Source organism: Salminus brasiliensis, chromosome 8, assembly GCF_030463535.1.
Source record: "Salminus brasiliensis chromosome 8, fSalBra1.hap2, whole genome shotgun sequence".
Lineage (NCBI taxonomy): Eukaryota > Metazoa > Chordata > Actinopteri > Characiformes > Bryconidae > Salminus > Salminus brasiliensis.
The window spans coordinates 5,606,027-5,633,199 of record NC_132885.1 but is presented as its reverse complement, the minus strand read 5'-3'; the positions used below and the strand labels follow the sequence as shown (position 1 = coordinate 5,633,199).

At 39.9% G+C, this 27,173-nt stretch overlaps 1 protein-coding gene across 1 annotated transcript in view; it reads right to left on the bottom strand.

Moving 5' to 3' along the window:
- cps1 (carbamoyl-phosphate synthase 1, mitochondrial) overlaps positions 1-27,173 on the bottom strand; it is a 91,694-nt gene that overhangs the window by 43,532 nt on the left and 20,989 nt on the right. Inside the window, exons 19-27 of the mRNA XM_072684999.1 lie at positions 25,369-25,567; positions 23,505-23,681; positions 20,542-20,660; positions 15,967-16,108; positions 13,588-13,653; positions 12,828-12,891; positions 11,609-11,790; positions 6,316-6,510; positions 2,311-2,378 (exon numbers count right to left, since the gene is read on the bottom strand). Coding sequence (XP_072541100.1) covers positions 2,311-2,378; positions 6,316-6,510; positions 11,609-11,790; positions 12,828-12,891; positions 13,588-13,653; positions 15,967-16,108; positions 20,542-20,660; positions 23,505-23,681; positions 25,369-25,567 — 1,212 coding nt within the window. The remainder of the gene's footprint in view (positions 1-2,310; positions 2,379-6,315; positions 6,511-11,608; positions 11,791-12,827; positions 12,892-13,587; positions 13,654-15,966; positions 16,109-20,541; positions 20,661-23,504; positions 23,682-25,368; positions 25,568-27,173) is intronic.

The following is a 27,173-nucleotide window of genomic DNA, read 5'->3' as shown; positions in this document are numbered from 1 at the left end:
TTTGTCCTGCTCTTGAGGCCGAGTGGGCTGAAGCGTCCGTTGAGAGAGGCCTAATTTTCCCACCAACTGAGCGCCGAAAACAGAAGCCCATCGTCTGATTATGTGCAAATGAGCTCTTCAAGTCCCGCCAATCTGCGGCGCTGCGAGCCTTGATGAATTACATCTCACAGAGACATTACTGCACTCTGGAACCGGGACGGCCACAGAGGAAGCCCCTGCTTTCACCAATCAGCCGCATTACAAGCACCTACACTCCTTCTGCGCTGGCATCAATTTGCATGATTCATCAACACGGGGAAATATCGAGTCATTCAGTAACTAAAAACCTCATGTTCTGAGCACACTCTGAAAAATAAAGGTGCTACAAAGGGTTCTTTGAGCGATGCCATAGTAGAACCATTGCACCATTGCACCACCGTGCATAGTGAGCATTATCCGTGTACTGATCTCTGCCTCTTCTGTTGTTCTCTGGTTGTTGGTTTTGGTTGTTGGATTGTCTATCTGGTTTTGACTCTTGGACTGTATTTTGGTTTCTGACTCATGTCCCAGCCCATGTCTATTTAGATCATCTAAACTTTATATATTATTTGTATTTATATAAGTATCCTTAACATTTTTTATCTGTGAGTGCTTGGTTCATCCTTCCAATGCAACATCATATCATCACTGTTATGCAAAAACTGTCTCTCAATTTTTGCTGGTTTTCAAATTATATCATTTGAATCTGGCGGTTGTTCCTTATACTGTGTCCAAATTTCATAATTAACGGACCAATAATAATGATACAAAATGATGCGAAATATTTTTTTTACTATTGACTTCTATTGAAAGTTGCTTTTTTTGGAGATGCAAGGTTTTGAGGCATGATCTGTGATTTTTACCACATTCTATCAAAGTGAATTAGGAATTATGAATTAGGACAGGAAATATCGAGTCATTCAGTAACTAAAAACCTCATGTTCTGAGCACACTCTGAAAAATAAAGGTGCATTTGAGTGATGCCATAGTAGAACCATTATTGGTTCCATAAAGAACCCTTTTTTGTAAAGGCTCTGAGTATGAAGAACCTTTTAAACTGGTAAAAAATAAATAAATACATTGCCTTTACTCATATCTCATTTACAAACATGGTTCTTTATGGAACCAAAACTGGATCTTCTATGGCGTCGCTCAAAGAACCCTTTGCAGCACCTTTATTTTGGAGAGTGCAGGAAATGAAAAGAGCTTTAATCCCTGAGAAACTTCAGAGAAGATGAGAAGAAGATCAAAGAAAGCCAAATCCCATTTAGAGATTACAGATGTTAGAGATGCACTAGAGGTAGAGCTGGGCAATATGACAATATCTTATTGCATCGTGATAAATTTTGTTATCGTGATTCGCAATAAGCTTTTCTAAGCATATGGAGGAAACTGATCAGCTGCAGGTTTCATTATAAACAGAGTAATTAAACTGGTTTAATTAGATGAAGAGCAGCAGGTGTTATAGAGTATAAATCACTGTATTTATTACGGGAGAGGATCTGAATAGTAGTTTATAAGAATCTGTCGCTACTGATGTAATCTGCCTGTGATTACATGTATCATGATAAATATCGTGTATCATAAACAGAGGTGTAAAAGTATTCACATTCATTACTCAGGATAGAAGATAGATATTAGGGTCGATTGATCCAGCTCGACAGAACACCTGTAGTAGCGAGACGATAGATGGGTTAAATGCCTCATACTTACCACTCTGAACATATACTATACGGACAAAAGTATTGGGACACCTGCTGAATTCATTGTTTCTTCTGAAATCAAGACTATTAAAAAGAGTTGATTCTGTATTTGTTGGAGTAACTGTCTCTACTGTCCAGGGAGGAAGGCTCTCTACTAGATTCTGGAGCTTTGCTCTGAGGATTTGATTGCATTCAGCGATAGAAGCGCATTAGCGTGGTCAGCATGTTGGGTGATAATCACCACTCCACCTCATCATCACCAACTCCCCAACTCATCCCATCCAAAAGTATTGAATGGAGCACCATCCTTCACTGCTCCACAGCTCAGTGATGGGGGGCTTCCACGTCTGGCATTAGGCATGGTGTGAAATGGGAAGGCATGGTTCTATTGGGAATACTTCTCTTCAGGGACTAGACAAGCTGTGTGTGTTTGTGTGCATTTGCACATCTGTGTCAACGATTAGTGGAATTTGCAGAAGTAGCTGAACGCGTTCATTAGAAGGGGTGTCCACAAACATTTGGACAGATAAAATACAAAATATGAAATAAATATGAAGGCAAAGCTGAAACTGTTGTATGTTTTACTCACCTCAAAACGTAGGAAGGCCGTAAGAGGCAGGGGTAACCCACTTTATTGGCAAAGGCAAAAGCGTCTTCCTGAAAAACACACACAAGCAAAGACAGCGTCACTGTCATCCGGACGTCAGCAGAGCGAGGATCTACGAGTGTGTGTCTTCGGATTGTAGAAGGTTTCTCTGAGGATCTTTGCTCTCTCGGCTCCAGACACAGAGCAGAAGGCAATTACTGCGGACCCAGTCCATCTGTGGAACCTTTAGAACTTTGTACAGAACTGGACATATTAGCAATAAGCCCAGACAAAGAGGGAGCAGATGGACTGCAGTCAACTCTATTAGGACTGTCCTCACTGTGGTTACACTAGATTACCACAGTCTGTGGAAACAGCCAATAGAATAGGACGCTCTGGAGCAGCCGTGCATGACCTTTGGATCACCATGCCCAATTTGGGCGGGTGGGGGTTGGGGGGTGTGGGGGGCGTCAACCTGCTCATCCAACATTCGAGAGTATCAATGAAGAGATTGCCCTCTTGGCTGTAGTAACAGCCTCTACTCTTCTAGGGAGGCATTACATTAGATGCTGAAGCATTGCTGTAAGAATCTGATTGCATTCAGCCATAGGGATGCGCCGATCCATCGTTTTCTGTTCCGATACAGATACCAATGCATGAACTTTGCATAGCGGCCGATACCCGGTACCAATCCGATATCATTGTTAAATAAATATGGTTAATAAACCATATACCTGATTATCTGGGAGAGACTTAAGGCATCAGGATTGACGGAATCGATACTTTATGAACTATAATAAATGAACACAGATATTAATGAACCCAATTTCTTGTCTGTAGGTTACTCTGAGTCTAGAATACAGGCGGTGCGAGAATCGGGTTCTGTAAATGGATCGGTCCCTTGGATCAGACTAATTATCCGATAACCCATCCAGCTATTTTTGTTAGTATCAGGACCGATATCCGATTCTAGTATCGGATCGACGCATCCCTATTCAGCCATGAGAGCATAACTGAGGTCAAGTACCAATTGATGCTGCATGATTAGTTCTATCACTCCAGCCACTGGATGGCGCTCCGTCATGGCAGAGAATGCAGTTCCACTGCTCCACAGCCCCATGCTCAAAACTCATCCAGCTGACGCCTGGCATTAGCCGTGGTGACCTTAGGCTCATGTGCGGCTGCTCCAGATAGTCCGAATCTATAGAGTTTAGACAGCAATGAGTGAACCTAACTAAAATAGTACTGTCTCTAATTACAAGGGGTGTCTGAATACTTTAGGCAATATTGCGGAGTGTGTCTGGACTCAGTGTACTGAATAAAGTTGTCTTATTGAACTGGCACATCATTTAGCTTGTCTCAACCATTATTTCTTCACAAATGCTAAATTATCTGTCACACTATATGCCCAAATGTTTGTGGACACCTCTTCTAATGAAAACATTCAGCGACTTTAAGTTGCACCCATTGCTGACACAGATGTGCAAATGCACACAAACACACATAGCTTGCCTAGTCCCTGTAGAGAAGTACTGCCAAAAGATTAGGACTGTCTAGAGCAGATAAACATTAACCTATTGGCTCCATGCTGCCTAATGCCAGGTGTGGGCTAGAGCGGTATAGAAACAATATGTTCAATAAACATGAATAAACAGAACCGTATAGAAAACAATCCTGAGGTCAAAGAGGTCCCGCGTGTTATCAGGAGAAAGTGACCTCGGCTACTCTTTCCTCTGGTTCCTCCCTTTTTTCTTGCCATTTCTCATTCTGCTAACGAGCACCACAGCGAGTAATTGAGTCTCCTTAAGCAGTGGGTTCAGCCCTGCAGCTCCCATGGCCTGTTTCAGTGACCGGGAGGTCTATTAAAATGCAGGCAGTGCTGTCAGTGGAGGAAGAGTAGTCATCGTCAAGGGGAATGCTGCCCTCTCTCTGCCCCTCGCAGTGTTCGGCTACCCGGCCCATGGCTGAGGAGCTGGTGTGGCTAATGGATGCTGCAGCCTCCTTCCAGACAACACGTTTCAGCACTTCTAACATCTGTGGGCCAAGAACACTCAATCTCCCCTCGGGAGGATTGGGTAGCGAAAGTTGCATTTCAGAGGTACAAAACGCCACGAGAGTTAAACCGCGACCGGCCTGTGTTAGGGAATTGTTCACATGCATGATTGGCATGGCTGATTTCGTGGAAATCTGAGGGGAACGAGGATAGTAATATGGAAATTGTAATTTGGATAATAAAAGAAATGTACTGTGAAAAGTCTTTGAGTAATTTAAATGTAGTCTGGAAGTCTGAGTACTTAAATCATGCTCTGAAAGTCTTTAAGTAATTAAAATGTACTCTGAAAGTATCAGAATTAATATGTACTCTGAAAAGTCTTTGAGTAGTTAAAATGTATTCGGAAAGTCTTTGAGTAATTAAAATGTACTCTGAAAAGTCTTTGAGCAATTAAAATGTACTCTAAGAGTCTTTGAGTACTAAAACATACTCTGAAAATCTTTGAGTATTTAAAATATACTCTGAAAAGTCTTTGAGTAGTTAAAATGAATTCTGAAAGTCTTTGAGTAATTAAAATGTACTATGAAAAGTCTTTGAGTAATTAAAATGTACTATGAAAAGTCTTTGAGTAATTAAAATGTACTCTGAAAGTCTTTAAGTAATTAAAATTTACTCTAAGAGTCTTTGAGTACTTAAACATACTCTGAAAATCTTTGAGTAATTTAAATGTACTCTGGAAGTCTGAGTACTTAAATCATACTATGAAAGTCTATAAGTAATTAAAATTCTCTGAAAGTCTTTGAGTAATTAAAATGTACTCTGAAAGTCTTTGAGTACTAAAACATACTTTGAAAATCTTTGAGTACCTTAATGTACTCTAAACGTATTTGAGTAATTAAAATGTACTATGAAAGTATTTAAGTAATTAAAATGTACTCTAAAAGTCTTTGAGTAATTAAAATGTACTCTGAAAGTCTTTGAGTAATTAAAATGTATTCTGAAAGTCTTTGAGTAATTTAAATGTACTCTGAAAGTCTTTGAGTAATTAAAATGTACTCTGAAAGTCTTTGAGTAATTAAAATGTACTATGAAAGTTTTTAAGTAATTACAATGTACTCTGAAAATCTCTGAGTACTAAAATATACTCTAAAAGTCTTTGAGTACTTAAAAAGGTACTCTAAAAGTCTTTGAGTAATTAAAATGTATCTATGAAAGTATTTAAGTAATTCAAATGTACTCTGAATGTTTTTGAGTAATTAAAATGTACTCTGAAAGTCTTTGAGTAATTAAAATGTACTCTGAATGTTTTTGAGTAATTAAAATGTACTCTGAAAGTCTTTGAGTAATTAAAATGTACTCTAAGAGTCTTTGAGTACTTAAACATACTCTGAAAGTCTTTGAGCAATTCATGTACTCTGGAAGTCTTCTCAGGGAACTTGCTTTCAGAATTTGGATTACCGGATGCCTTAAGAAACGTTCACACTATTAAAGGGTCAGCTGTTCTAAAATGTCACAGCCATCTTTAAAGCCAGGAGTTCATAAAAGCATAATTGGCCTTACACTCTCTGGGTTGGTAAAACAGCCTCACCCTTCCATTCATCATGATGCATCATCATAAACAGAACTGGCGATTCTCCTCAGAAGTGTGTTTAACAGCCCAGTGGCCTTCGTACTAGCTAACAAACACTGGTATGGAGCTTCAGGAAATTCAGAGGTAGCACCTGCTAGCCTTCAAGCTCTCAGCTTGGTAGCATTGTGTGAGGTGGGTCAATGGCAACGACTGAATTGGGAAGAACATTGTAAATAACTCTAAATATTTCCGATCCATGAAAAACAATCAATAATAATGGTAACAGCAGTATTCTCAAATGGATCTCAAAAATGATGAAACCTAAAGTCATCTAAGGTAAACTGGATCAGGAGAAACACACAAATCAGAGAAGTGTGTTGAAAAAACAGGAAACAATGACACAGTTTACTGTAGTGCTGTGAGAGATGGTACAGATGAGCCTCACCAGCGAGTTGAGGGCTCTCCATGATGCCTGAGCGACACCCAGCTCGTCTAGGATGGTGGAGAACACAGAGCGCTCCTCCGCCCGGTCAATCTGCAGCGGGCTTGTGCCAAGAATCTTCACTCCGTTCTGGTGCAGAGGCACGGCCAGGTTGTTTGGGATCTGCCCTCCTACAGAGACTATGCAGCCTGTGCAGCCCTTCAGAGAAGAGAACGTGTTAGATTCCAAATAATGGTCAAAATCATAATGCAAGAGATTCATCATTCATCATGATCTACATATAGTACAAGCTGATGCTCCACTGACTGTCATTCCCACTCCGGGCCGGAGCGCTGGAGTGGGCCGGAGGAGAACCTCTCTCCAGAACTGCTGTGTAACGCTGCGTAACCCATAGAGTCATATTAGTGTAAAATCCTGTAGTATTACTCTACCGCCTCAGCCCACATGCTGCTCTACCTTCAGATCAAGCTTCTGGAGCTTCTCTCAGCTTGTTCAGAAATGCATGAACAACTGTCCATGAGGGGGTGCTCTAAGGGTGCTTTGCACTTGCAGCAGTGATGTAAAAGTGAAAAGGTGAGATGGTGATCGTCCAGCATTCTGACCTTACTAATGCTCTTGTCACTGAGTGCAATCAAATCCTCACAGCAATACTCCTCTAGTATAAAGCATTCTTCCCTGGACAGTAGAGACAGTTACTCCAACAAAAACAGAATACACTCATTTTTATTCCCGCTGATTCCGGAAGAAACAATGACTAAGCAGGTGTCCCAATACTTTTGTCAATATAGTGTAACATTTCCAGCCGGTGGTCTTAATACGCTTATATATTTCCCTCTCTCATCCTTTCAAGGAAGATGGAGGCAGGTCACGGATCAGCTTCGGCGCATGACCCTGCACACCTCCCCTCTCCGAGAGCACTCACACTCCATCTCTCCGATCCGCTGCGTCGCATTCCCATGGCAACCACATGTATGACCACTTCATTATTCATATGCAGGTTTGCTCGGCCCCCTCCAGGTTTCTATGCTCCCTCTAATGCAATGTTAATTAACCACAACATGGCATCTGGGAATTTCCATGCGTGAACCGTTTCATATCGGAATCTTGTTTTTCCCCACCCCTCAATTCACACAAACACACACACACACACACACACACACCCACAACAAAACAAACAAACACTTAATCATCTCGTGATCCATTCGCCACTTAAACCGGCTTATATCGAATCAGAAAAGGAAAAAGTCAAGGGGTATTATCAGCCAAGAGGAGACGGAGCTCAGCTGGTGGGGCCTGAGCTCGAACGTGATCAGGTTTTTGCAGTCTCTATGGAGATGGAGCCGGCGGTATCAAGATAATGCCAGCTTGCCTTATGTCCCGAAGCAGCCCCTGGTGAGTTAATTGCTGATAGGACAAGAGTATTAGGTTATTAGAGCCATGTTCTAATGGCATACCCACACAGATATTAATCAGAGTTCATTTCTGCGAGAGGCTAATTGCTTTTATTTTGAGCACACTTCAGCATAATTGGATTTTATTGGTGGGCTGATGGAAATGTGACTCGTTTTTCTATTCAAAAGGTCAAAGAAACCCACCAACACAGGCTCGGAAATGGTGTAACCAGAGAACCAGTGTCCCAGAAGACTAGAAAAACACTGACAACAACAACATTGTTGGCTGTATGTAGCAATGCCCCAAAATACATACGCCTTCCAAGCCCTATTTCACCAAAAAGGCCTGTACATCTACTCATTTATGCAGTTTTCTAATTAGCATATCATATGGAAACTGTGTCAAGAGTATCAGGTTCAAGTTCACATCAACCATCAGAATGAGGAAAACCACAATCTCCGTGATTTTGAGTGTGGCACACTTGTTGGTGTCAGGACTGCCAGATCTGCTGATCTCCTGGGATTTTCAGCAATGCTCAGACTAGTGGAGTAAAGACAAAGCGCCCAGTGAGCGGCGATTCCGCAGTTCTGCATACAGAACCACCTCGCTGATGAGAGAGGTCCGCAGAGTGTGTCCAGACTGGTTAGAGCTGGCAGAAAGGCTACAGTAACTCAGACACCCACTCTGTACCAAAATGTGGCGAGCAGTTTGCACAACACATACAAGGCCGAGGGCTACAACAGCACTTCTGTCAGCCAAGGACAGAAAGCTGAGGCTGCGGAGGCTCAGCTCTGGCTCTGGACAGTCTGAAGACTGTAGAACTCCCAACCACTGAGAAAGAGCGAGTCGACGGCTGACGGCTTTACATGTCAGACTGCTGGCGACTGTTAGCTGGTGCGGTGGCTGGATTTGCGTGTAATGGAGGTGTCAGGAGCATTGCTAGTGCTAGGGAGGGGGAGTTACGAACGGGTGGCAGTTCCAAACTGGGAGGAAAAAGGGAAAGATTTGAAGAAATTAATAAAAAAAATAATAAATATATATTTATATACAGCTATTTATATACAGCTCCAGAAAAAATTAGACCACCCTACATTATCAGTTTCTCTGATTTTACTATTTATAGGCAGTGTGTTTAAGGGGAATTTTTATATTAGCGTTGTATTTCATAAACCATGGACAACATTTCCCCTAAATTCCAAATAAAAATATTTGCTATTTAGAGCATTTATTTATTTGCAGAAATGACAAAAACAACTGCTCAAATAATGCAAAGAAATGATTATAATAATTATAATGCAAATAAATTATTATTTACATATTCACATCTGACATTTCTATCACTATGGTGAAATAACCTCGACTGCCAATCACAGCTCTCATAGTGGCTCTCCACTAGTCTTTCACGTTGTTTTTGGGACTTTATACCATTCATAGTCTGCAAATTCAGCTTTGTTTGATTAAATGCCTGGAATTTAATTAATTAATTAATTAATTTTAAATAAAAAGAATTAATAAAAAATGCCAGACTGATGAACATCAAGCTGATTTGTCCACTGGCTTTAATCGGTTTGTGCAGCCGTGCAGGAGGCCCATATTGAATGAGGAACTGCAGCACCTTGTGACCTCACACAAGATCGTCTATCAGGATCAGCTGATCGCATATTTGGACTAAAAATCAGCCAATGCCGATTTATAGCCGTTTGACCCTTCCATCTCTAGCTGCAAGCAGACTTGCTCAAGGACCCAACAGTGGCAGCTTGCCGAGGCCGGGTATCGAACCCACAACCCTGTCATCAATAGCCCGGAGCTCCAACTGCTGAGCCATCACTGCACAATAGCTTGCGAAAGATCTGAAGAAGCTGTGGTAAAGGTACTAGATTTAGTAGATGAGGCATCTGTGTAATTTTCGATTAATATAATAATTCTGTTTTAATGGATTTATAAATTAAATTAATGAAGGGTGGTCTCTGACTTTTGCAAAGCAGTGTGTCATTTGCACAATGCTGCATTTCTCTGAACTTCTGAAAAACAGGGTATTGCAGTAAAGCCTACAAAACACAGACACATGCACGTCACGTTCTGGCTCCGAGTTTTGGAAATGCACAACAAGAGGGAGGTTTGGAGCTGAGCTGTGTATTAAGAAGGGCGTTTCATCTGCACCAGAGAGCGGAAAGGCAGAAAATCTATTTCCTTGGAGTTTGAAGAAACGGAAGTCTAAGTATAGGTGTGTGAAACTCAATAACAAGCTGCATAACTTCTACTTTCCCTTCTATCTCTGCTCGGCTTCAGCACGCTCCTGCTTTTAAGCTCTGAGACAAATTGAAAGCATTAACAGTTCCAGACGAAAAAAAACGAACTAAAATTGTGTGTTTTTTGCCGAACGCTTTCTTTACAATACTGCATTTTAATTAGTCCTGGGTCAAATCTAAACACCAGCATATGTTCTTAAGAAACGGGGATTACAGATCTATTGTTTAACGCTGTTTTTTTTTTTACTTTAGACATGTGCAGATCCTGCTGGTGTGAGTTCGTGCGATTCAACAGTGCCCCCTGCTGGACTGCAGTAGAATATTTGCATTAACCTGCTTTGTATTTATGTATTACAAAAAACGAGGCATTATAAGGACTCTGGAAGTCATCTTTGGATGGACGTAATATATATTTTTTATTTGTGGTTTTGCTTATTTTTTTATTTATTTTGGTGCTGAGAATGTCCCGGAGACAGAGTTTGCTCTGATAAATGTCTATTGGGGGATTTATTCTACTTTAGCCAGAGGCTTATTAATATTACCCTCAAAAAATCTATAGAAAAAAAATATATTTTATGTACATTATGTACATTATTTTATATATTACTTGTTATTCAATTTGTGTTTGATTTAGTGATTTTCTTAGTTACTTTTCTAGTTTTATTAGTATTGTTTTAATTTAATTTTAATTACTTCATTTTTGTTTCCTTATTGGATCTTACCTTTATTTTTTTTTATTATTCTATCATTTTGTTTGTTTGTAATTAAATTGTACTTTGACCTCCTTATTTGTATAATTTATTTATATAGTTTATTTTAATATTTATTTATTTATTTAAATGAACTTAATCTCTTAACTCTGGTTTTAACAACTTGTTTTCCTCTCAATCTGGTTCTGCCAATTAACCCACCCACTTGTAGCTCCCCCCAGCACTAGCAATGCTCCCGACACTAGGACCGCCTCTTTTCAAACTGCCACCCTCACCAGGCAGTCGACACGCTCTGAGGGAAGCGCCGGGTCCCCAGCTAACAGATGCCTATGCCTGTGTAAATAAGACTGTTGAGGGGAGAGCGCGCCATCTACCCCCCCGGACAGAGCACGGCTTATTGTGCTCTCTCAGACTGCGGCCGCTGATGGCAAAGCGTCATGGCTCGAGATTCAAACTCGGGTATTAGACCGATGAGCTTAATTCAGGGGTCATTTTTAGGTCATTTTGGTTTATTCATTTCTATTTTTGCTTTATTTTATTTTTTTGGTTTTACTAAATACATCCATGTTCATTTTATCATATCATTTACTCTTGATCTACTTTTATATTTACTTTTTATGCTTTTAATTAGTTGAGTTGAGGTTTATTGTAAATATTAAGCTACATTAAAATGAGGGTCACCCTCAATGTGATTCTGAGTGAAAATAAAAGTCTTTCGATCGATTAATCTATTGACTGATTGATTAGCAGGTTTCTTTATCACCATCAGGTTTGTCTCACTACATTGCCCAGGCCTACTTGTAATGCTTCTGCAAATGTACTGAATATGTGTTGCAATATGAAGATGTCCTTGACAAAAAAAGGGGGGGGACTACAAATGTAAGTGAAGCCATCTTACAGTTACCCGAAGGTAACAGATGCATGGAATGACCTCTGACCCCTCACCTCCTGCTGGGTGATGTCCAGAATGCGCTCAAGGGTCAGCTCCTCGAAGTAGAGGCGGTCACACTCATCAAAGTCAGTGCTGACTGTCTCTGGGTTATGGTTCACCACCACTGTACGCTTCCCCATCTGTCTGAGGGTGCGGATGCTGGACACGGCGCACCAGTCGAACTCCACACTGCTGCCTGGAAGCAGGAGACAGAGGGTCAAACTGAAGCCGCATCCTGAGAGTGCGGTACGCTACGCTGTAGAGTCTGCTTTCAGGGCATAGACTAAAAACAGAGTCCTGGATTTTTAAAGGGAGAATGTGTGTGGACAGTGTCCAGCTGACAGCTTTAATCTGGGACTGAAAAACAGAGTCTTCAGTGGCACCAGGTCTTTTTCAGTGATTATATCAGTGTAAGAAAACTGTACCTCATATCTCCAAAACAGTAGCTTTACAGGACAAAAACACAAAGGTATACGGAGGCTTGTATTGTATGCAACATTTCGGATGTTTTATATATATATATATATATATATATATAATATATCTGATGTTATATATATTCATATACATATATATAATTCTATAAATAAAATTATATAGATAAATATACATCACAACAGAATCCATGCATACACAATTACTATATATATATATATATATATATGACACTCATAAAATAATTTTGTTAATAATAATAATTTAATTAAATTATTATTATAAGAAATTAATTGTGCACAATTTCTGATATATATATATATATATATATATATATATATATTATTATTTTTTTTTTCCTTTGGTGTCTCAGCATCATGATATTTAGGTAAGCATTAATGAAGTTAATGAACCAATAGGTTTTAAGCACCGACGCCTATTGTTTCATGTGAAAGGGGTCAAAGCATTTCACTGCTGGTTGTACCGTGTATGACCACGTTTGTGACAAATCTACTCTGATTTTATTTAATTTGATAATCTGACACACTAACGCTAGAAACCTAACATGACTGGCAGTTCTCTCTGTCCCAACAGAGTCCCACAATCCCAGTGTCAGTTTAGGACTGCAGATACTTCAGGTCTGGTTACAGAAAGACTGTGGGACAATAAATGTAAAGACAATGGAATGAAAAGGAAGGACAGTGAGTTAGACAGTGAGTTAGACAGTGTGTTGTGAAGATAACAGACTAACAGCTTTAGTACTGAGGAACATGCGAACACTTTCAACCAAAGACTTACCAATATGATAAGGGCCACAGCCCAAAACCATCATTCCCTGATCTCTGAAGTCCAAGTCATGCTCCTGTTAGATCAAGATAACATGTAATAAGTTAGAACAAATGATATGACCACAAAAATCACTTATACACTGTGTTATCACCCTCCTTTCACCCTGTTCTCCAATGCTCAAGACCCCACAGAACTGACCACAGAGCAGCTATTACCCCTCAGTGTCACTGCTGGACTGAGAACAGTCCCCCAACCAGAAATATCCAGCCAACAGTGTCCTGTGTGGGCACTGATGAAGGACCAGAGGATGACCAACACCAACAAACATGCTACATCTATAAGCTGGACCAGATAGGTAGGCCTGTCTAATAGAAAGTGGACAGTGAGTGGACAGACACAGTGTTTAAACACTCCAGCAGCACTGCTGTGTCTGATCCACTAACACACTCGCCACTTCAGTCAGTGTCACTGCAGTGCTGAGAATGACCCACCAGTCAAATACTACAGTCTGCTCTGTGGTGGTCAGCCCGTTGAGCAGGTTGAAAGGAGGCTAATAACAGAGTATGTAGACAAGCAGATGGATACAGTCTGGACTACACAGTGCTCATTTGCATACTGATATTTGCTTTAAAAATACTAATATAATATGAATGACTGTCATACTTCATATTATTATCCATGTTTACAATATGAGAAATCAGTCTGTTTGCTGTTGTAAGACTAGAAGCAGTTCCTTTTCTCTACTTTTGGTAAAAATACACAAGCTCACCTGGCCATGATAGGTGCAGTACAGATAGTTGGTGACAGCGGGATACTCTGCTGCAAGGGTGTCAATCTGACAGAGAGAGAAAAAGCAAGCGAGCGAGCGAGAGTGAGTGAGAGAGAGAGAGAGAGAGAGAGAGAGAGAGAGAGAGAGATATAACTCACAGATACATATAAAACACTATAAATCCCAGTTAGGACTGCACAATCAGAACCCAGTACTAACACTGCTATTATACTACTATTCCTATACTCTCTGTAATAAATATTATATAAAAAAATAATGCTAGTTAAAACATAAAAGCAATGTTGGCATAAAAGGAAATGTTGTACATTTCCTTTTTTTCTCCTAATGAAATGTAATTAAATTAAATTAATACTGATGAATAAAATACAGATTTCAGTATTAGAACAATGGTACCTTATAGGGGTATAAGGTAATATCGATATATTGAAGTATTGCGATATTATGTAAACACAGTCTCAATTTTTTTATATAATTTGATAAATATTTTATCTTTTTCTCCCAGTTTGGTGCTGCCAGTTAACCCTCCCCCTCGCACCAGCAATGCTTCCGACACCAGGAGGGTAAGGGCTCAACACACATCTCCTCTGATACGTGCAAAGCCAGCCCCGCCTCTTTTCCAACTGCCACAGATGCAGAATTGCCGGACAGCTGACACGCTCGGAGGAAAGCGCCGGGTTCTCAGCTTCACCGCACAAGCCGGGCAACATCGCTTAAGAACGATGATGGGAAAGAGCGCCATCTACCCACCCGGAGACAGCCCTGCCGATTGTGCTCTCTCTGACTCCAGATGCTGCTCCAGATGCTGCTGACGATCAACCCTAAATCCTAACCCTAACCTTACCCTTAAATCAACCCTTAATCCTAACCCTAACCTTACCCTTAAATCAACCCTTAATCCTAACCTTAACCCTAACCTTACCCTTAAATCAACCCTAAATCCTAACCTTACCCTTAAATCAACCCTAAATCCTAACCCTAACCTTACCCTTAAATCAACCCTAAATCCTAACCCTAACCTTACCCTTAAATCAAACCTAAATCCTAACCCTAACCTTACCCTTAAATCAACCCTTAATCCTAACCTTAACCCTAACCTTACCCTTAAATCAACCCTAAATCCTAACCCTAACCTTACCCTTAAATCAAACCTAAATCCTAACCCTAACCTTACCCTTAAATCAACCCTTAATCCTAACCTTAACCCTAACCTTACCCTTAAATCAACCCTAAATCCTAACCCTAACCTTACCCTTAAATCAAACCTAAATCCTAACCTTACCCTTACCCTTAAATCAAACCTAAATCCTAACCCTAACCTTACCCTTAAATCAACCCTTAATCCTAACCCTAACCTTACCCTTAAATCAACCCTAAATCCTAACCTTAACCCTAACCTTACCCTTAAATCAACCCTAAATCCTAACCTTACCCTTAAATCAACCCTTAATCCTAACCCTAACCTTACCCTTAAATCAACCCTAAATCCTAACCTTAACCCTAACCTTACCCTTAAATCAACCCTAAATCCTAACCCTAACCCTAACCTTACCCTTAAATCAACCCTAAATCCTAACCTTACCCTTGAATCAACCCTAAATCCTAACCCTAACCTTACCCTTGAATCAACCCTAAATCCTAACCCTAACCTTACCCTTAAATCAACCCTAAATCCTAACCTTAACCCTAACCTTACCCTTAAATCAACCCTAAATCCTAACCTTAACCCTAACCTTACCCTTAAATCAACCCTAAATCCTAACCTTACCCTTGAATCAACCCTAAATCCTAACCCTAACCTTACCCTTAAATCAACCCTAAATCCTAACCCTAACCTTACCCTTGAATCAACCCTAAATCCTAACCTTACCCTTGAATCAACCCTAAATCCTAACCCTAACCTTACCCTTAAATCAAACCTAAATCCACCCTAACCTTATCCTTGAATCAACCCTAAATCCTAATCCTAACCTTAACCTTACCCTAAACCTTAAATCTAACCTTAAACCTATTCTAAAAGGGTACGAAAATGCAACATGAAAATGCATACACAGACAGCAGTGTAGCGCACACACACACACACACACACACACACACACACATACACACGGCACTGAAACTAGACATTTCACAATGCATCCATGTGTTGGTACCAATTAATCAGAGTGGAGTGTGAACTGTGTGAGATGTAAAGTTCTGCTGTAAACAGTTTTAGTAAACTCAGAGAATGAGAGAAGGAGGAGAGACAGACAGACAGACAGACAGACAGACAGGCAGACAGACAGAGCTCATTAGCAGAGCTGCACCTCATGCATAAAGACAGCACTAATGGCTGTGGTCCTTTGGGCAGTAGGTCCTGACCTGTTTGACCCATGGTCGGATGTTGTGGCCATGCCTCAGGGCTCGGGCCTCTCCCTCAGAGCTGCCCAGGGCCTGGCCTACCTGCCGGTCTGAAAAGCCCTCCTGCTTGGCCTTCAGGAGCACGTCACCTGGAACTGTGGAGCTGAGAGGCAGCAGAGCAGATCAGCGTTACACAACTGAACTCAGTCGACCGCTCACTGAATCCCTCACTCATGACTCCATTATATCATGCACGTTTATGTTGAATATTACCTAAATATTAAATATATATAAATATATAAAGCCAGGCAGTACGTTTCATTTAACATGGATATGAATTCATATGCGAAAGTGAATGTCATTGCTGTATGACATTGTTTAAAAAGGCGTTCAGTATATGAAGTATATGAAAATGCACTTTTAGATCAACCAAATCCCTCTTATATAAAAAAGTATATATAAAGAGATTTTAAATAAAAACTTGCAGAAAAATTTTTTTTTAAAATATATACATTTTTATTTTGGACCATTTATCATTAAGTTCTGGCCTGTATGCAATTGAGATTTTGAATGTAAATATAAAAATGTAAACATATAAAGAAATATTAGTATTAATTAGGGGGTTTATTAAGATCTTGCTCTCTGTTTAATACAGCCAGACTTTTCTTTAATTTATTCACTATACTATAAGATGTATTCATTATTGGCCCTTTATTAACAGTATTAGCTTACTCTCTTAAACTCTCTAAAAGATGTTCTAAACTATGTGAAACTATGTTCAAAACTAATGAAATGAACCAAGCCAACCAAATCCATCATACACAAAATACAGGTTTTTTTGTTTTTGTTTTTTTTTTTTTTGTTTTTTTTTGGGGGGGGGGGGGTTGCTCCCAGAAGAAAACATTTTAGCTTCAAAATGAAAAACTTTGGGGGAACAACTTTTAAATCGAAGTCAATGTAAACTGATTTTCATTTAATTTGACCTGTATGGAAGTTTATAATGTAAAGAACAGAAAAAAAAACAACAACAAAGAATTATTCTGTATGAATTAGGGGTTTATTAAGTTCTTGCTCTTTGTTTAATAAAGCCTAATAAAGCTTTTATTTGATTTAGTCAATATATATTAAGCTGTATTCATTGTTGGTTTGTTATGTAGAAAACGCCAATAATTACATTACAACTCTTTACCACCCTGTTATGCATGTACGTTACTGGGCATGTATTAATATCTAAATGCACATGGTAGTATTCTGGCCATATGGGTAGTACTTCTGTAATACTTTTGTAATATTTGGTAATATTTGGTAGTATTTTGGCCATATGGGCAATACTTCTGTAATACTTTGGTAGTATTTGGTAGTATTTTGACCATATGGGTAGTACTTCTGTAATACCTTTGCAGTATTTGGTAGTATTTTGGCCATGTGGGTAGTATTTGGTAATATTTTGGCCATATGGGTTGCACTTCTGTAATACCTTTGTAGTATTTGGTAATATTTGGTAGTATTTTGGCCATATGGGTAGTACTTCTGTAATACTTTGGCAGTATTTGGTAGTATTTTGGCCATATGGGTAGTACTTCTGTAATACTTTGGTAGTATTTGGTAGTATTTGGCCATATGGGTAGTACTTCTGTAATACTTTGGTAGTATTTGGTAGTATTTTGGCCATATGAATCACAGTATTTTGTAGAATCAGGTAGCACTGGGTAGTATTTGGTAGTATTTATAATCCGACTTCCACAAGTTTAAACGCCAATTAAATCAAGTTTATTAATATGGACTTTGCCTTTCTTTGTTGCAGAAACAGCCTCTACTCTTTTAGGAAATCCTTGCACTATAAATTGGAATACTGCTGTGAAGATTTGATTGCATTCAGTCCTGAGAGCACTAGTGAGGTCATGTACTGATGTTGGATGATGTAGTTCTGCCACTCCGACTCATCCCAGGTACTGGATGGAGCTCCATCATTCCACAGCCCAATGCTGGGGGGCGTTATAGCCCTTGTGTATCAGCATTTTAGCTGAAGGATAGGCATAAAAACTTGGATATGAATAAAATGACAAAGTTTTGTTATATAAGGTGCAATTACAGTTTACAGTGTTTTTTTATGTGCATAAAACAATATCATCAGTTCAAAGAGGCAGGCGGCAGACTGCTGCTCTAAAAGCATAATGAGCGGACAGCGGAAACAGCGCCACATCCATCCCAGCAGCGACTTAATTACAGCGAGGATCGTTATAAACACATATTGTTATGTTATGGTGGGTGGTTTCTAGCAGTGCTGTTCTTGCTGTTTGAATGCCTCTGTTGAGGCAACACCAGAAACCAGGGCTGCCGGTCTCTGCAAACCCTGATTGGTGGTTTAAGGCGCTAAATTACACTACGAGTGCTGAAGCATCAGCTCAGTGCACAAACACAATGCGTCAGGTGGTGTGGGCTCACTTTCCTGAATCAACTAAAAGTGCCATGAGAACAATGGCAGTGAAACACACTCACACACACACATACACACACACAGAAAATAATCCTCCAGATTCCGACTCCCCCTCAGTAGCGAGTTAGCCGCGGCAGGCCCGCAGTTGGAAACACACCAGCATGGGGCAGCAGGTGTGTGAGACGCTGTAGTGTCAGTCTCTGTGGACAGACAATTTCAACAGCTATCCCACACACCAACTGTGAGCTTCTACTAGAGACGTGCTCGGAGTTCGTCAGTGACCCACGCAGCTCGGTAACACTGCAGTGTTTCATATGGACTGGAGATGCTTTGCCTTTGTTTGTATGCGAAGCGTCTTGTGGATTCTCAGTTGGTTGGAGGGGTCATCAAACTGTGGTATACGGTGAAAATGTAGAGTGCAGAGCTGGATGTAAGATGGTGAAAGTCACCGTAGGCATTGTTAGTAGTACTGGAAATATTTGGTAATATTCTTGTTAGTATTGGGTAGCGTTTTTGGGCGCTTAGTAGTATTTCTGGAATACTTTTGTAGTATTTAAGGTTATATTTGGCTGTACTAGTGGCTGTAGTGTTTTGTATTTTGTTGTATTTTCCATAGTACTGATATATACTGATAGTATTTGGTACTATATGTGGTAGCACTGGGTAGTATTTGGTAGTATTTTTCGTAGTACTGATAGTATTTGGTGGTATTTTTGGCAGTGTCAGTAGTATTTCTGTAGTACCTTTGTAGTATTTGGTGGTATTTATGACTGCATTGGTAGTATTTTGTAATTATGTTGTGTTATTTTGTAGTATTTGGTGAAATTTGGGCAATTTTAGTAGTGCTTCTGTAACACCTTTGAAGTATTTGGCAATATTTGGTAGTATTCTGGCCATATGGGTAGCACTTGTGTAGTATTTGGTAGTATTTCCATAGTACTAATAGTATTTAGTACAATATTTGGTAGCACTGAGTAGTATTTTGGTAGTATTATTTTGTAGTATGTTTGTAGTACTTGGTAGTAATATTATTGGTACTGTTAGCATTTTATAATAACTTTGCATAGTAGTATTTGGTCATTTTTGGTAGATTTTTGATCCTTTTGTAGTATTTGGTAGTATTATTTGTAGTACTGATAGTATTTGGTACTATGTTTGGTAGCACTGAGTAGTATTTGGTGGTATTTTTGCCAGTATCAGTAGTATTTCTGTAGTACCTTTGTAGTATTTGGTGGTAATTATGACTGCACTGGTAGTAGTTTGTAATTATGTTGTGCTATTTTGTAGCATTTAGTAGAATTATGGCCATTTTAGTAGTGTTATTGAAATACTTTTCTAGTATTTGGTGATATTTGGTAGTATCTCCAGCCATATAGGCAGTATTTCTGTAATAATTTTGTAGTATTTGGTAGTATTTTTCATCGTACTGCTAGCATTTGGCTGTACTGGTGCATCTTCCATCAGCAAAAATGAAATTTCATGTATTGTAAAAATGTCCCACAGTATAATATTCTGCTATATCGCTCACCCCTTACTCACCCCTAAATAAAAGCATTCCAGTCCAGTCCATCACTTTAGGGTTGTGTGTGATCATTATTAAAAAAGACAAAGATTAATAATCTCAGCCTGATAAGCCTAAGTAGGGCCATACTTCATGCTTTTGACTGTGAAACCCAACCTAGAAGTTCATTAGACTTTGTTAAAGAACTGCATACAATGCAAAGATAAGCGCTGTGAGACTGGACTTCAAAAAGGCCATTCATGAGCCGCCGGCAGCTGAACGTCATCGCCTGCGTGTGAAGGTGTTCCTGCCTATCAGTTTCACTGTGACGAGTGATTCTCTTATGACTACACAATGGCAATATTACTTCAGGGATGTTGAAGTATGGAGATGGAGAACAGTCAGTGAATTTGACTGGCCGTGAATAGGACTGTCGTTTGGAAGCGCAAACCATACCCACATTGCCATCTAGTGGCGACCACCTGAACAACCGACTTGGTCCATCTGCCAGAGTCCTGTCAGCAGGTATGTGTGGGTCTCCATGTTGTCATGTTTGCATGTAAAAATGCTGCGTCCTCAATACAACAGGCTTGTGTATGCACAGGTGCACACTTACTGTACAGCTGCATGTTCTCAGGCTGGGCCGCCTCATACACACCTGTCGTACTGACTCAGGTGCTTTTCCAGCTCCGTAATGCATCTGAGCTTGTGCAGGAACCATTTATCAATAGCTGTGAGCTGGTGGATCTGGTCCACGGTGACTCCATCATGCAGGGCCTGGGAAAAGATCAACGCATTTGAATTCGCTGCTGAAAATAAGTCAATCAGTGCTCAAGACAAAAATCACAGAAAGAGGCCAGTTGTTCTGCAAATTAGGATCTACGGCAAATTGTTGGGTCATTGTTAAATGAGGAATAATGGCTCTTGATTGCAAGCTGTGAGCTCGCTGCCTCCACTGAATATAAAACGTGGTGCCCAATGAGCTGTGGCCCGCTGTTGCCGTGGTGAGGGGTCCACTTTAGTTGTGGGCCAATCAGCATGCAGCCCTCGCTAGCCCTGACTGTTCAGCGGGGGACATAAGCAGGTCTGAGGGAAATTACGCGCCCAGGGACCAACATGGAATTACAGTGGAGCTATTATTGCAAGGCCAACCTTGAGAGTTATTGATATTTCGTGGCTTGATACAATTTGGACCATTAGTTCTTAATAAATCTGCCAGCACCAATAAATTCACTCAACACTCATGAAATATTCGGTTTCAAACAGGAACAGGCTGCTCTCTGAAAGTGAGGGAGCAATTTCAAGGAGACTTTGGGACTAAAACAACAAAAACAATAGCAAAAAGAAAGAATCATGTTTACAAACCCTCAATAGATGCAATATTATTTATTAATATTATTGATAGAATTACTAGAGATGTCCCAATCCAGGTTTTTGCCCTCCAGATCTGACAATGTGCTCTGAGAATCACCAATATCAAACCAATCGTATCTTTATATTTTTATTAATAATAAAATATGGTAAAATATGCCATTCTAATGAACACTACTCTTTTAAATTGAACATTTTATCTGTGTTTATATAAATCATGATAGAGTTTAGCTCTCAAATGATAGAGAGCAGTACTGGATAAAAGTTTTAGGCACCTGTGAACCTGTTTACTTGCTCAGTAAATCACTGATATTAGAATAATCATTAATAATTAATAATTAATTAATTCCTACAGACAGAACGTTGTGGTGGTTCTTCATTAGAACATCTCCAACATTCTCCTCATGGAGTCTAGCATTATTTAGAGTTCTCCTCAGATCAACACCTGGTTTGGTGGTAAATCAGGGCTTAATGATGGTAAATCAGATGAGCTGCTGCTGCTGCTGATCCTCCACGCTGTGCTGGCTGGACTGTGGAGCATCCAGGAGAAACCTGGAGGAACCGACCAAGCTCTGTTCTTCAGACTAGCTCACCGACAAGATCTCACTACTGTCTTTCTTCAGAATGAGAAGCTCTTGTTTCTCCGTTTTACTGGATTTATGTTCAGCTGCATCTGTTCTAATAAGATCTGGAGCTTCTACAGCAGAAACTCTCTCACTGCTCAGAGACATGACTTTAAATGCTCAGCAGTCTAAGGTGCTACCACTATGGCTCGGGTGGGGGGTTATGAGTTCAAATCCAGACCCATGTCATTTTGCCATCAGCAGCCAGGGTCTAAAAGAGCACAACTGGCCGCGCTCTCCCCCGGGGGACAGATGGTGCTCGCTTCCCTCATCACTCTTAGGCGAAGATGGCCTGCATAGGCGTTAGCTGGGACTCTAGCGCTTTCTTCTGAACGCATTGAGTGTTAAGTTCTTACCCTCCTAGTGTCGGGAGCACTGATAGTGCTAGGAGGAGCTAAAAGCGGGTGGGTTTAAGGGCAGTAGCAAAAATTGGAAGAAAAAGGGAAAAATTTGAGAAACAAAAATGAATAATAAATTATTAATTATTATTACTAATAAATTATTGAAAATAATAATGTGATTAGGTGAGTAAACATCCTACACCGTGCTGTATATCCATGCTATGCTCTCTGAACTGAGCTCTTCTGAGAGTTGTTTAGACTACGTATGTAAAATAAGCAGTAAGGAAATAATTAGAAAAATAATAAGTGGGGAAAGTGTATTTTCTACATTTACATTTACGTTTATGGCATTTAGCAGACGCTCTTCTCCAGAGCGACTTACAAAAGTGCTTTGCTGTTTACCCAAGAAAAACCTCAGCTAGTTTAAATAGACTAATAATTCAAAGATCCTCTAAGTTTAGACTCTACTAAACACAAGTCAGTAAGGAGACCACTCTACTATTCACCCAAGTACTCTCAGAAGAGGAGGGTCTACATGGTTTTGGTGGCATGCTGCACATGGTAAACAGCAGACAATCAGCAGATGATTGCTTAATCAAATATTTTCAGCATTGGAGGTTAGTTTAGTGTGGGCAGATTTACTGTATTTACTGTAACTCCAGAAGAACTGCTTGTTTAGGTGATACTGGAATACTGCACTAAAATATCTGCATATTATTCATTGCACTGTATTTAAGACCCGACAGGACTGAATGCTATACTCTGTAATGTGGATCCAGGTGGACGCAGTCCAGATTTCTACATTTTATAAATGTTTGTGTATCGGCATCAACAGAGATACACATAGAGGTAAATCTAGTATAATGAGGTGCAAGCTACATGGCATTGTGCTGCCACTGAATAAGCAAATTTCTGCATGAATTTTGCAGCAGATGCTGTGTAATAGGCATACAGCAACACTACCGAAGGCTACTTTCGCATTCTGCCCACTCGCTGCCTGACCCCACAAACTTATGCAGACACTGTGAGGGAATCCAGAAAATGCCAAAAAAGCAGCTCAACACCAGTTAAAACTGCCTGTGCTTCAGAACTAACCATTACATCATTTAATAATATTAATATTCATCATAATATCCATTAATGATATTACCTGATGCTTAAATATCAGTGTGTATTCAACACAGTTCACTTATAGAGCATAATTTGGCGTCTGGTCACAGTAAAAAAAAAAGAAACGTCTCCATGAATTTCAGAGTGTCACTGAAGTGACAGGACGTGAGAGGTACCTTGGCGAGGGAAAAGATGCGAGTGCTGGAGGGCACGGCCAGCTCCTGACGCAGGTCGCACTGCTCACTCCAGGCTTTCTTCAAGGGCAGCCGCGGTACAAAGCCATCCACTGAGGGGTGGCACATCCGCAATGCCTTCTGGATGCTCTCCTCAAAGGTGCGACCCACTGCCATTACCTGAGACGCAAAGGGAGGAGGAGGTGGAGGACAGACGGGCCGAAGAGATGAGGTGAGGAAAACTAAATGGAGAGCTGTTGTGAACAGTATTTGGAGATGAAATTTAAAGGCTGTGGTGTGTTTTTTTCATATTGGTGGATATCTGGAGATTTACTCGATCAAACTATGAGAATACTGGAATAAAGCAGGTGTAGACTGGAATAAAAAAGAAAAAAAACTTTATAGAGTGTAATATCTAGTCATTTAAATCTGGTCTGATGAATTAATAGTTAAATTTATTTATCCCATATCCACCATGCATTTTCAGGATCCAGGGTGGATTACTCAGTATCTACCATGACTTCTTCAGTATCCATTATGAATTGTTCAGTGTCCAAAACAAATGATTCAATATTTACTACAGATCTATTCAGTATCTACTACGACTTCTTTAGTATCCACTATGAATTGGTCAGAGTCTAGTATGAATCATTCAATAATGAATACTAATTATTCAGTATTTACTACACAGTGTTCAGAATACAGTATAAATAATTCAGTATCTACTATGACTTCTTCAGTATCCATTATGAATTGGTCTGTAGCCAATACATATTATTCAGTATTTACTACAGATCTATTCAGTATCTACTACGACTTCTTCAGTATCCATTATGAATTGGTCAGTAGCCAACACGAATTATTCAGTATTTTCTACAGATCTTTCAGAATCAAGTATAAATTATTATTCAGTATCTACTACGACTTCTTTAGTATCCACTATGAATTATTCAGAGTGTAGTATGAATCATTCAGTATCCAATACGAATTTTTCAGTATTTACTATACATTTTTCAGAATACAGTATAAATAATTCAGTATCTACTATTACCTCTTCAGTATCCAGTATGAATTGGTCAGTAGCCAATACGAATTATTCAGTATTTTCTACAGATCTTTCAGAATCAAGTATAAATTATTATTCAGTATCTACTACGACTTCTTTAGTATCCACTATGAATTATTCAGAGTGTAGTATGAATCATTCAGTAGCCAATACGAATTATTCAGTATTTACTATACATTTTTCAGAATACAGTATAAATAATTCAGTATCTACTATTACCTCTTCAGTATCCAGTATGAATTGGTCAGTAGCCAATACGAATTATTCAGTATTTTCTACAGATCTTTCAGAATCAAGTATAAATTATTATTCAGTATCTACTACGACTTCTTTAGTATCCACTATGAATTATTCAGAGTGTAGTATGAATCATTCAGTAGCCAATACGAATTATTCAGTATTTACTACAGATCTTTCAGAATCAAGTATAAATTATTATTCAGTATCTACTACGACTCAGAATCTTTTACAATCTTTATGGACTGTGAACCTTCAGCAACAGTTACACACTACATCAAGCTCTTCTTTACAATAAAGTGAGAAGGATTTTCTAATATAGGGTCTTTAAAATCACCCACACACACCCCTTCACCACAGATGTAGGCACAGGAACTCTTATTCTAGCGTTTTGGTTTATATTCCTAAATAAAAACGGGTAAACATGGTTTCTTTGAAATGCCTGTCACTAGAACATACAGGTGGTTTCCATGTCAAAATCAGAGATATAGGATTATGCCTGTGACCCAACCTTAGCTGTAACAGTGGTTCTGTTGTCTATAGCATGAGTTCAGAGTGTCTAACCTCTCCTACGCTCTTCATTGCACTGCCGATCTCTCGGGACATGCCCTGGAAGCGGTCCAGGTCCCAGCGAGGGATCTTAGTCACAATGTAGTCCAGGCTGGGCTCGAAGCAGGCAGTGGTCTTCTCAGACACAGCATTCTTGATCTCCGGCAGAGGGATGCCCAGAGCTAGCTTGGCTGCTACGAAGGCCAGGGGGTACCTGCGGCAAGAGAAACAGAGCCGTGGCTTCGTTACGGTGTTCATTTAAGAAGAAAAAAAAAAGCTTTGTGTGATTACTGTTGATAGACCCCATGTCATATATGTCAAATGTTTGTGGACATCACTTATATCTAATGAATGCATTCATCTACTTTAAGTCACACCCACTGCTGACACAGATGTGCTAATCCACACTAGATGCTTTTCTAGTCCCTGTAGAGAAGTACTGCCAAGGGGGGGGGGGGCTAGAGGGGTATAAAGCCCCCCAGTATTGAGGTGTGGAGCAGTGGAAGAACTATGTTCCCTGGAATGATGGATGGTGGTGCTTCATCCACTTCTTCCACACTTCTGTGATGAGTTGGGGAGTTGGGGGAGTTGGGGGAGTTCAACATCCTGACCTCACTGACACTCTTGACACTAAATGCAATCAAATATTCAAAGCAACGCTCCTCTGAAATCTAGCAGAAAGCCTTCTTCTCTGAACTGCAGAGACAGTTACTCCAACAACAGCAGGATAAACTCTTTATCTAATACCCTTGATTTCAAAATAAACAACAAATAAGCTGGTGTCCCAATACTTTTGTCCATATAGACACCACTCCATTCGATTATATGTGTGTGCATTTTGTACATATTTACATATACTACCCTATTTGGCCTACATCAGGTTAGCTCCTTCCACAGAGTGTTTCAGCCCAGACGTCAGATTTTCTGAATAAGGCATAATACCGGTCAGCCAATCAGAATAGAGATTATTCACTGCATAAGTCTAAGCTATAAAGAGAGGCTGAATATGAATATAATTGTGTAAAAATGAATTCTGGTACCTAAACCCACACACATGTCAGAGTTAACCACTAGTGGAACGTACACATAAAGGACCTTTGGGACCTTTAAAGCACAGAATCAGCTTCTCATAATGCCGTCTATGCAAAACCTAATAAACCCTACATTACATTAGCTGTGCAAGAAAGTGAGACTCGCTCGCTCTGCTTCACTCCTTTTTAATAAACGGAAATAATCTTTTCTCTTTACTCCGTGCAATTTTGTCTCCTTTATCTTCAAAGCCTTCAAGATTCATATTTCTTTCTAAATATACCGATTCATTTCACACTAAACAGCGAGAATGGTGGGTGGGTGTTTTCAAAGTCTGGCTCCCAATGTGTTGAGAGTTTGGCAGGAGTTATTTCTCAATATTCCTGCGACAACAAACACGAAACCAGAGACGGTGTGAATCGCTCACTTCCAACTTCCAACTTTCCGAAACTTCTGTTTCACAAGAGAAGCTCGAACAAAGCCAACGGCAATCGTCTTTGCTTTCTTCTAGCCACATCCAGCGCCACTGAATGTGCCACTCATAACCTTCAGACTAATGTTTCTAAAGTTCCTAAAGAAACAATCTGCACAGTTCTCGCTAACTCATGGCTCTCCACACTCCCAGAGTTTCCTGCTACAGCACAGTTAAGAGAGCTAACTGTATGGATGCATGGACTGGTACCCAGTGCCTTCATATGTTTGAGATGGCTTGTCAAAACTAGCTCTGCACAAATGTGCCAACCTTCACTCCTTTTTATGTGCTGATTAGATTGATACAAAACAAAAATACA